This window comes from Cinclus cinclus, chromosome 5, assembly GCF_963662255.1.
Source record: "Cinclus cinclus chromosome 5, bCinCin1.1, whole genome shotgun sequence".
NCBI classification, from domain to species: domain Eukaryota; kingdom Metazoa; phylum Chordata; class Aves; order Passeriformes; family Cinclidae; genus Cinclus; species Cinclus cinclus.
Window position 1 is genome coordinate 25,542,530 of NC_085050.1, and position 12,203 is coordinate 25,554,732.

Genomic DNA, 12,203 nt, shown 5'->3' on the forward strand with positions numbered 1-12,203 from the left:
TTTGCTTAGTAAGTCAAAAATGACAAAGAAAAAAATTTAAATAAAACTTTATCACTTTATATAAAATCCCTAAAACAAGTAAATACACATTCTTCTGAGAAGGCACATAAAGCTAGGTTGTGCCATCCAGTATGTCTCTGGCATTGCTTACAGCAGAAACTTGTAGCCATTTGCTCACTGCATTAGACTGTTTCTCCTTGTGAATTACAACATCAGGGCCAGAAATTGGTGGTAATATCTGCTCCAGTCAGACAGCACTGACACTGCACCACACACTGAGACATGCTGCTGGGTCTCAGCTCATGCAGTCTTACTGTGAGCTCACCTTGCTTATGGAGTCTACGTACTACTACGAACTAATCTTCAGATTCTTACTGGAACTGTTTGTTATGGCTGGGATTCCCTAAAGGCATATCCCAAGAGTTTTAGCATTCAACCTGCTTGCAAAGTTGCAGGATTTGGTCAGTGTGGTACTTGTTAGAACATGTCAATTGATCCCGAGAATCTGAGCAGAAGCTGACTTGTGAGCTTTACCCATAGAGCTCTCAGGTTGTAAATTTATCACATCTAATACTTACCTGATAAAACCCAATCAACTTATGAATCAATCCTTTCTGTGTATGTTTTTATTAAAGGTTTATAACAGCAAGGATCACATCCTGCCTCTCTGTGTGACAGCACACAGCAAATTCTTTACTTCATAAAACAGCTCAGATAGGGAGAAGTCACGTTAACAGCAGTCTAAGTAGTACTCTGCAGTTGCTGGAAAGTCTCAATTCTTCAAGTATAGGCTAACTAATACCATGTGGCAGGATTATACTGCACACTGGACAAGCAGACAACTGATAGCTGCAAAACCTTACAGACCTTACAATGCCCTGTGAAGCACTCTGACTCTAGGCTTACAGCACTAGTGACTATTTCATCATCACTGATTATCACTTGTTCCCAGTGAAAGAGGAAAGAATCAGTTCCAATCAATTCAAAGAAAAGAAAAAAGGAAAAACAATACTGTTTTAAAATAGCATTTCAGTCAATTAACACCATTCATAAATTCAAGTCTGAAAAAATAGCTCATATTCAACAGTACATCCACTTACATTGCATTTCTGCAGGTACTGCCTTGCAAAATAGTGTGTTCTTTTTTTCTACTTTTCTTGAAGCTCTGATAAGAAATTAAAATTACAATGGATACATTACCTCATATGCTTTCCGCTTCATTTCCTTGCATAATGCATCACATTCCAGTGAAACTTGGCCTTCTTGTATCTTGCTGCACTGTACTTCCTGTTAAGCATAATTTGTCTTTTATAAACATTTCCCCATATATGATTTTAGTTGTCATCTTTATTAAAATAATAAAACTTTCTTATTTAGTAAAAAAACTGATTTTACATATAAATAAAGCTAATGACTGAATGTTATTTCAACTTGCAATTATGCATTAAATTTTTCTTTTTTTTTCCTTCTTTCTAATAAACTAAGCTGAAAGGAAGAATAAATCAATAGTCCAGTTTAATTTTTCTCCTCTTTACTCATTTTTTTGTCTTAGGCAAGTAAGATAACCTTCTGAACCTCTGGCAGAAAGTTTGCACTCAGAATCTCAGTAATTTCACATATATTATCTTAACTGTCTTAGATTACAGGACAAAGTCTGGCCGGGGGGAAATAAAGTCATTCTCAATCATACTTTCTTCTCTTCCCCTAGTATTGAAGAAATTAAAAAAAAGAAAACAACAAACTGGTTAGCTGTAAGCAGAGGCTGATCAATTTGAAGCACTTTTTCTATATATGTAATCTTTTCTCCTGCTGAGCATCCCACCTGCAAGACTTCTTATATGCACAAGATATATTTTGGAGAAGCTGGGGACTCTGGGGAACTGCTGGAATAATCAGACATTAAAGGGGTCCAGAAAAGTAATTTAAACACCTTTTAATTAAGACAGATCATGGTTTTCTTTTTCATTAAGACATTATTATTTGTCAACACACCATATGAATTTCTGTTGTTCCCCTCATAATATTGTATAGCTATAGTAAACTTGTTTTATTATTTTGTCCTTATCTGTGTTAGAAGGTATGGATGCTGATGCCCATACTTGCTTTTAGGTTTGCAAGGAGCCTTAATTAATTACATTAGTTCAGGTTTTACAACATCCGTGCTCATGTGAACTTCTGCAAATTTTCCCAATATCATCATAAAAATGTAATTTTTATTCTCAAATCACTTCAGATCATCTGAGTATTTTTCTTACAAAACTCCATCTAAAAATTTAAGCGTGCATGAAGACAAAGCTATTGTAAGTCAGGCAGCTAACATATTTTAGAATTAGTAAGATTATATATGCTCCAGTGAATCTTCTGATATAGCAGCCCAGATCTTCAGGTTGTGTGAACTGTTACAGCTCTACTATAGCAACTGGCCCTATTCCAATCTGCAGCAGTCACATAATCCATCCATAGCCCAGGAACATGCAAAGAATATACATCTTTCAAAAAAAATGCAACTTTTAAATGCAAAAGGTACATTTACCTTTTTCAGTCTCTTACAGAGACATCGGAGTTTAACCTTCTGGCTGCAGTTAAGAGGACAGCTACCTGAATGGCAAATCTCTTTACATCGGTGACCACAGGGCAACTGTAAGGAACAAAACACAAATAACACTCCCACATCAACAGAACATTGCAAAATTACCAAGAATCTATGAATTGGTTTTATTTCAGACATAGCATTTTAACAGAAAATTCGTTCAGTTAATCTGTCTTTAAACTTGTGAAATAATTGATTCTGCTTTTTTTTTTTTTGCAGGAGGAAATGTTTGTTTCTTATTTACTGATTTTCAGTAGGATGATTTCTCTTTTATTGCCACAGCTTGATTAGAAGACAATTCCTCCTTTCACATGTTTCAAGAACAGTCATTTCCACAGTAATATATACAACAATCACCCTAGCTATCTCTGTGCTGGGGGAGTACAAATAGTTAAGGTTAAAACACCCTGAAAACTGAAATTATATGTACTGCAGCTACATGTAGATTAGACAGAGTAATAAAGGAAGAGGAAAGAATCAGAAGCAAAAATACCACATAAGAAATCTTGTATTCAAGCATTATCTGAACTATGCAAAAGTAAAATAAAAGTCACCAAAATTCTCATCATGTCCAAAATAATTTCACAAAATCCTAAATTTTGCATTTGGCCGATTATCCCATTTTTCCATCTGAAAGACAGAGACTTTTTTTTTTTTACTAACAGTGTAATTTTTAACTTACGAAGAAAACATTATCATTCATCTCACTGTGTAGGAATTGAGTTACTAATTTAAGTATGCTGAGTGATAAGAATGTAGCAGTCTTCCCAGCATTATATTAGATAAAACATGTCAGGAAAGTAAACAGATTTTTTTCGTTGTTAAGAACTTGACTAAAAATATCCCTTGCTCATATGCTCATAGGAAGTCTTCACAATAACAATTTTTCATTTTCAATTACATAACCCAATGCTGTTAATAACCGAAGGTGGAATCTTACAGAAGACATCTAAGCAGTTTACTTACAGAGAGTTTTAAAGCCCCCATCTACTTAAAATAGCATTAGACGATGTTCTTTATTAAAAGTGAAATTTCACCTCCTCACTGTCATCAAGGGATTAACACAAATTGGAAAATGCTCTAATTTTAAGATATATTTTTCACATTTACTAAAAATTCAAAATGGATACAACATACTACATCACTTCATCCACAAGAATGAAAACAGTAACTATCAAACACCCAGGTGGGTACACTTTGATTAGAAAATCGGGGTTCTCAGAAGTCCATTGGGACTGGCACAACATCTGAGCTAGTACTGAAGAGAACACGAGTATTTCAGTCTAAAATTATGGAACACATGCACATTCCTTCATGCCCAGGACAGTCACAAGCGACCATAGATACCTTGTGGCTTCCGTTCAGTTTTTTAGTTACTGTTTCAGCACATTTATACAGGGCTAGACTGAACCTTGAAGACAGCATGTTCAGTCCTGAAATCCACGTAGGTACCTGGAAGGTACCTCATGTATCCTTCCAGGACTGGATGAAAGCTTACCATGAAAACAGTCCCCCATTCTGACCCTATTCTACTGTTTCACTAAGGAGAGTGCTCCAGTAGCTCACTATAAGATGCAAGAGGGTTTTTTTGTTTTTTTGAGTTTCCAAGGTTTGTCCTAGGTAGTCTAAGCCACAGTTCTTATTCTCATATTGATGTATTTCTGTCTTTTCTTAAAAGGCTCTTTATTATCATAGTACTCCCTTAATTGAATTTCAACTATGTTCAGTGTTTCTTGAATACACAGCCAGAACTGCATGTAATATTTCAAATGACATCTCAGCAAGAGGGACTTTGTACAATGCCTTAATTGCACCTCATTCTTAGTGAAGTACCTTCCCCAAAACATCTTCAGCTCTCTTTGAATTTCTCTCCAGCTGATCATGCTGTGAAAATAAGAATATCTGCTGTTTCCTGGGAGCTTATTATAAGCTTCACATGCATGGTCTTATTGTTACAGGGTTTTTTTCTGTATTTAATAACATGACCCTAATACATGTGTTCCACAGATGCACTTCCTCAATTCTCATACACTGACAACACCCCGCAACTTTTCATCAGAAAATTACAAAGCTTTTGCCTCCCAAGGTCATTACTGAAAACAATGCAAAGTTAAGTGTCAGTTCAGTCCTTGGGAAATCTTCCTTATTTTAATACCTTTTGCTCCAACTTCTTCTTTATTTGATGTTGTTTTGGGGGAGGGAGATGGGTGGTTTTTTTCAAAAGATAATCAAATACAGTTGTTTCCTTTAGCCACCTCCATGCTGGTATTAACCCTCTCCTATATCTGAACTAGATATTCACTAAGTAGCACTGACTCACTCTGCTGAAGCCTCATGCAGCAGATCTCATCTATTAATTTTACCTGGAGAGAAAAATATATAGATTGGTCACCTTATCAAAGAAGGATTTTTGTTTTTTGCAGACACGACTGACCAGCAAATATTTTTTCCTGAAATCAAAAAACTATTTTAACTCATTTTGAAAATATGAGGGGAGAAGCTTGTCTAAGCATGTTATCAAGGTCAGACTACCACCCAGAACATGGAGTCTAATGGCTGAGTTGCCTCACAAGTGTCCACAGTCTTTGCAAAAACAATTTGCTACTGCATGAACACTGTGCTGTAGGAGGGCCAGGCTCCTGGCTCCCTACATAAGAGCATCATACACAATAACTCCATCTAGTCTCCCCTGCTTGCTAGAACAAGAACTACTACTTCCAGCTTACTCTTCCATAGTAATTTGACACAATTAATGAAAATGCACCTAAGCCCAAACAGCCATGGCCTACCTGACATGTCAAAGCTGCAGATTCAAGACAGTAACCCTCACCTCGACCAATAAGTGCTACTGGAATAAAATTCTTCGACATCATTAGACCAAAATATAGCACAGGAGTATGTTTAATCCAATATTGAAAAGCAAAGGTACACACCTAACTTTCCCTGCCAGCTTTTTTCTTGTCCTATATCTCTGTGCAGGAAACTTTCTTCTTACTCCCTCCACTGTAAAACCAACACTAAAAAAATATCAAGAAAAGCTATGAAATGAATGGCAGAACAACATTTCCCCATGATCTCAGAAAACAAAAACAATCATTCTGCTGCTTCTGCTGGATAAAAAAATGTAATGGGAAAGGATCTTTTTTTGCTTGTTTTTAAGTGTCAGTGCTGAACTACTTGGTGGTAAAACACAAAGTGTGTGACCCCTTTAGATCCTTTTCTACTGTACAAAATCTCTTGTCAATAGCTTCTGGACTAAAGCCCAAATTGAACAGGCTTTATGTTTGATATGGCAAGGTCATTAAAAGAAGAGATTTAATCCACAGCTCTGAAAAAAAAAAAACAACCAAAAAATGTCGTACAAAACCTTTTCCCATAGGCAATGCATCTAAATCTTAACTTTATATCTGATGATGATAAACTCTGTCAATATGTATGGAGGCTTAAGTGAATGCCAACAGAAGGCAATAAACACAGCCTGTTAATACACATCTGATAATAAAGAAAATAGTCTGATACTAAAGAAAATAGCACTTTTGAGCACCAATCCCAAAAGCTAAGTACTAAAGAATTTTACCACTTCCAAAGACAAAACTAATTTTTTGCAATCCACATACATTTGTAGTGTGTGTTTACAGAATTAAATTTTACTTACAGAATGCCTAATTAATTCAATGCATTAAAAAACCCAAAAATACATGCATACTTTTAAAACTGATAGAATCACAGAATTGTTAAGGCTGTAAAAGACTCTTAAGATCACTGGGTCCCTTAAGTTAACCACTAAAACATGTCCCCAAGTGCCACATCCACACATTTTTTAACACTTCCAAGGATGAAGACTCTACCATTTTCCAATTCCCTTGGCACAGGACAATGCTTGACCACCTGTGAAGACATTTTTCCTGGTACCCAATACAAACCTCCATTGACACAACTTGAGGCCATTTCATCTTGGACTGTCACTTGTGTGACATTAGACCAATCCCCACCTGTCTACAAACTCCTTTCAGGCAGGTGTTGAGTCTGATCACTTCCCTCCTGAGCCTCCTTTCCCCCCAGGCTAAACAACCCCAGCTGCCTCAGCCCCTCATCAGACTTGTGCTCCAGACCCTTCACCAGCAGTGTCATGCTTCTCTGGACATGTTCCAGCACTTCCATGTCCTTCTTCAAGTGAGGGACCCAAAACTGAAAACAGGATTCTGATGTGGCCTCACCAGTACAGGGGGGAAAATGACATTGTCCCTACTTCACTATCATGTTAAATGAAATTTATCATAATGGAGTCCCATATTTCACATCAGGACAAAAGCAGAGTGCACGGTAAAACTACAAAGTATGGCTGTTTTATCAAAAAATACTAAATACATGGAATGAATTATTAAATACAGATTCACAAATACTGACAGGAAAACCTAAACTATGAAAACTGATAAAAATTAAAATTGCTATGTAACAATTGTCTCAAAACATCTGCAAACATGATCATAAGAATTTAATCACCCTGATTAAGACAAAAAGGTTGCATTTCCTTCAACAGGATATCTTGTTGTTATTATTACCAAACAAGAGAATTAACTTTTTAATTAAAATATCTCATATATAACAGCTGTGGCAGCATTAAAGACACTGCTTCTCCCTAAAGCAGAAAGGAAATGTGAGCTGTACTATGCAATCCTGGAAGTCACTTTTTTAGTTTTATACTGCCATAGCCAAAAGAAAAGCATGAAACTTCTGTAGCATTTTTTCGAAGAACCAGACAACATAGGTGGTTTTCTTTACCCCCAAATGTACCACAGCAACTGTAAAACAAATACAGTAGCATACTGTCTACTGCAATTTCCACAAAAACATCTCAAAATGACAACTGCAGTAAAATACTGCATTCTACTGAACCTAAGCTGCACTGTGGTCAGCTAGGAGTGATAGTGCACACAGATTTATAGCAAACATCAGCTTCTGAGTCATTCTCAGAGCTCGGTGAAGTTAACACTGAACAACAAAATTCTCAAAAAACACTAATTTGAAATTTAGTTGAGGCTTCCAGAACTACACACAAAAACACTTCCAAATTAGTTTGGAGCAGACATTTTAGATTTGCAATCTGTAAATGCTCTAAATTCAGTAGTCCTATCCATCTTATCTCTGGCCAAGTTGTTTCTAAGTTCTTGTCTCACAAGACAAAACTTAAAAACAACAAAATGGGCTTGGCCTGTATTTGCTGGGGAGAGGTGGTGGTGGGAGTGGCAGGGTGGTGTCTGTTAAGGCTGCCCCTTCAAATTGTGTTTATTCCTTTAAAGAATTCTTTTTTTAAAAAAAGGATTCCTTTAAAAGAGACTATTTGTATAATTTGTATTATGATACAGGTATCTCATTTTCTCAAAGCTGCAGAGATAGATTTTGTTTATAAAACAGAAACAGACAAAACATCTCTAGAACTGTTCAGTATTCAGAGAAATGGAACAGGTTTTTTAGACAGTACCACACAGTACCCACATAGTTATTAAAGTGGGATCTGAAGAAAGTAGGGACAAACTGTAACACAAAGTTATGAACTACCTGAAGCAAGAAAGTACTAACAGCTAATAACTTCTACATTTCATGAAAGACAGTAAGAGCTAGAGCTAGCATCACAGGAAAGGAAGAACACGCATTTTTCTGTCATCAATTACACTAGAACAATTCCCTGGACAGCAGAAGCTGCAGAAAACCTTATAGCTGCAAAAAACATTTCTAGGAGTAAGAATTTTAAAATTAAGTTAAAACTTCATAAAACTAATGTAAATTCTGTTGTCGTACTCTTTTATTTCACATCCCACCAAACTAAGTAAAAAAGACATCACCTGTGGAACAGGGGAATTCTGAACTGCAAGCTAAAGTTTGGGACCACTGCTAGGTGGATTTCAAATCCCAGACAAAGTCTGGGGAATACGTTCAGAAAAATCACAACAGTTAATTTAATCAAAGATGAGCTAAAATTCTTTGAAGAGAAGCTGAAGTACAGAACATACAGTTCATGGTAAGAGATTATAAGCACTCTTAAAAATATAGAGAAGGAAGTATTGGAGCAAATAAAACCAAAGTAACAGAGAAGGACATGAAAGGAAAAAATTAAGATGTAAATGGACAATTAAAAAATATCCCAAAGTGCTCACCCAACAGGAAGAGAGCTTTTAGACATCCAGATGAGAAAATTGTGACAGGAACATTCATTTACAGAAAAAAAAAATAAAAAAAAAAATATATATATCCATCAGATAGGCATACAAGGGCAAAAAGCAGAAGACACAAGTATGTACCAAGCACAGCCTGTTGGGGTTAACACAATCTTGTCTGAAAAGCAGAGGAACACACTGTTGGGAAAACAGGAGGAATCTTGTAAATTTTTACATTTACTCAAAATAAAAAAAGAAATTCTAATAAAGACAAGGATTCAAATTTGAAGTTTCTAACACTGGATGATAATGAAATACCTGTTTTCCCACTTCACACTTTTTCTAACTATCCAGTGTGAAATGGAGTAAAGAAAGAGCTGCCACCCTCAGCACAATTAATGACAACTAAGGAACAAACATAAAATATTAACTAATGCAAGGATTTCTGAAAGCACATAAGCAGCACACAACTGTAGCACTGGGATGGACAAGGACAAAGTCCTTTGGCCTTTTGTGGGTAACAATGCAGCAAGAGAAAACCTGAAACATTTCTAAGCTGCTTCTAATGAAAATCTGGTAGCTTCTCCAACCAGCTCCTGCCCTGTTCCACAAAGTTCATTACCCAAACATAGTATTGAACAGGAATCTTCTTTACTGATGCTACTGGCTCACAGTCTAAGTATCATGTAGTAAGGTTATTATTCTTCTTCACAACAAACCTTTAGATGTACCCAGACACAGCAGAGAGACTAGCTGGCTTGTCTTCCTTTGTACACTACTTAACAAATACTTCACTAACACACCAGGGCATTATTAGTTCATCTAATTTATTAAGTATAAAATCCCTTAGTCTACAAATTGAACAGATAGGGATTCTAAACCTGCACTTAGATGAGAACACCAAGCACAATTTTTAGCATTTTTCCTAATCAAACAGCACTCTCTCATTTTTGAGATATAAATTGATGACCATTTTTAACCATGTGAGAGGACATACTCTCCCACATTCAACCTCATCTGCATGCTTAAACATTCAGGCCATTAGTGCCTTGGAGATAAACCTCTGTTCCTTTAATATAACCCTCCTAGTTGACAGTAATACATTAATAAATGTCCTTCTAGTACAGCTCACTAACCACCTTCACATCTATCATTTAACATATTCACTTAGACTAAGCTTGGCCTATATTCACATACCCATCAACTCAAGTATTTCTTTGTTAATATGGTTTACCTCTTTTGGACACTGATTTCTGCAGGAAATAAGAAGCTCCTTTTCTTTTAAATCAGCACATGTTAGCTTTCTGTAAAAATAAAGATGTATTTGTGTTACAAAAAAATCCAATTTAAAAACAACAAAAGTCAATGCAATTAGGGTGTATTTTCAGTATATTTCACTATCAAGAGAAGTGGACTCATTTGTCCACATCCTGTGTGACTAATATAAACTGCCCTGTTTTACAGACAAACCCACACAAATTTAGAGGACTCTAGACATTTTAAGACACTTTTTTTTTAACAAAGAAAAATATACTTGCATATGATGAATATTTTCAGAACAATCCCCAAGTTCCAACTTACATTTCATGAAGTCTAGCTTAATGTCTATCCACACATACAAATGATTAAAAAGGTGTACAAATTGAAAAACAAAGCAGTTTTTCAATTAAAACAGCTAGAAATTGAAGGACATTAACTGCGAAGATAGATGAAGTCTAAAGGCCTTTTAGACTAACTACATTCATTCTGATACTTGCATAAAATTCTTCTTTACATACTCTAATACCAAATAAAATGCTTGCAAAATTGATATAGGAAAAAAATTATCTTAGAAATTATAATCAAGAGAAATTTTCTAAATTGCCATAAGAGTAGCTCCCATCCCCAGACATTTCACTTTATTTCTAGTTAACAGCATTCAAATGAAAAGCTGAGCTGTGTTCTGCCACTTACAAGCATTCAATATACAGTACTGATAGTTTGCAGTGACACTTTATTTTAAGCATCTGGAGACACGATGGGCAATTCCCAGGATGACAGGGCAGAGCACATCGGTGAGGACAGCCAGCTGGCCGGGGCTTGGTGCACTCCTCTTCACACTGTGAACATTCGGGACCCGCCTAACAAAATAAAAACAAAGTACAAAAGAAAATGCCAAGTATTTGTTTTGTTAGGTGTCGTTAACGACCTGTTACAAAGAAGAAAGAGTTGGAGTGATGAGAATCAAGCTATTCGGTAAGATATTTCACAAGCAAGAATAATTATTAAAATATGTTTTTTAAGAGAAAACCAGAAATGCCAGTGTTTGTCAGTCAAAGAGAATTCTATTTTCCCTCCTGGGCATAAAAGAACATCCTTAATATTAGTGCTTTGGAAAATGACCATAACCCCTGATAATTCACTAAGGAAAATTGCTAGAAAAGTAAGTCATTACATATTCAAAACTAACTTATCCCACATACCGTGTTCTTGTAATGCTTGAGTCATTAAATACTACTCTAATACAGGGGTGGAGGGATTGGTTTGCTTGATTTTAAGAAGCAAACTCTAAGTCATTTAAAACATTTCCATACACATATGATATTCTCTACAACCTTCCAAAAAGGATTATTAACTTGGGTATATCCTAGGAGCTGCCTGAGGTCTTGTTTCTACTCCACAGACTAATCAAATCCATCAGAGCTGTGATGTCACACTCGTTCCAGGTGATATGATCACTGGCACAAGGTGATGAACATTACAGCACAGTAATAAAGCTTCATTTCTACTCATATTCTTAACAAAATATTCCAGAACCCCAGTCTGCGATCAAATACACCCAGACAGATTGACATGATTTTATCAACTGAACCTACACAGCACAGTGTTTAAGGCCCTCTATCACATTCACTGTTCAGTTTCCAAGAAGCCAGCCAAAGGAAAGCAAATTTACCCAAGAATGAAGCTACACAAAGCTTCCCCAAAAGGACTATTCCAACACCAATGTTCCACTTTATGCTGTTCAAAATAACAGCATAAGAATTTTAAGGTTTTGATAGTTTTTCCCCAGTCCCCTTTCCTTCTCCTTCTATAGTTGAACAATTTTTGCTGAAGTTTAAAGAGAAACCTTTGTACAATGATTGTTTACAAATTTTAACTTGCAAAAATTCAAATCAAAGAAAAACAACAGCGACTAAAGCCATTGAGAAAACTGACATATAACATTTAACAGTAGGTAAAAGCAAACAGCTGCCTTTTCTGCAACATTTTTATAACACAACAGGCAGAACAAAGTGAAATTCCAGACAGAAAAATCACTACTCAGACATATAAGCCAGAAATTTAATCAGCTGTGACTACATTTAGTCTACCAAAACAAGAGAACAAAAGCTCTAAAGGTCAACGCCAACTTGAGTTCATAAGATTTGAATAAAATTGAGAAATGAGATTTTCCTGTGCTTTGCAGGTACATAGACTCC

At 35.9% G+C, this 12,203-nt stretch overlaps 1 protein-coding gene across 1 annotated transcript in view; it reads right to left on the reverse strand.

Annotated features, from left to right (window-relative positions):
• NFXL1 (nuclear transcription factor, X-box binding like 1) overlaps positions 1-12,203 on the reverse strand; it is a 41,289-nt gene that overhangs the window by 7,115 nt on the left and 21,971 nt on the right. Inside the window, exons 17-20 of the mRNA XM_062492747.1 lie at positions 10,699-10,865; positions 9,980-10,049; positions 2,534-2,638; positions 1,201-1,287 (exon numbers count right to left, since the gene is read on the reverse strand). Coding sequence (XP_062348731.1) covers positions 1,201-1,287; positions 2,534-2,638; positions 9,980-10,049; positions 10,699-10,865 — 429 coding nt within the window. The remainder of the gene's footprint in view (positions 1-1,200; positions 1,288-2,533; positions 2,639-9,979; positions 10,050-10,698; positions 10,866-12,203) is intronic.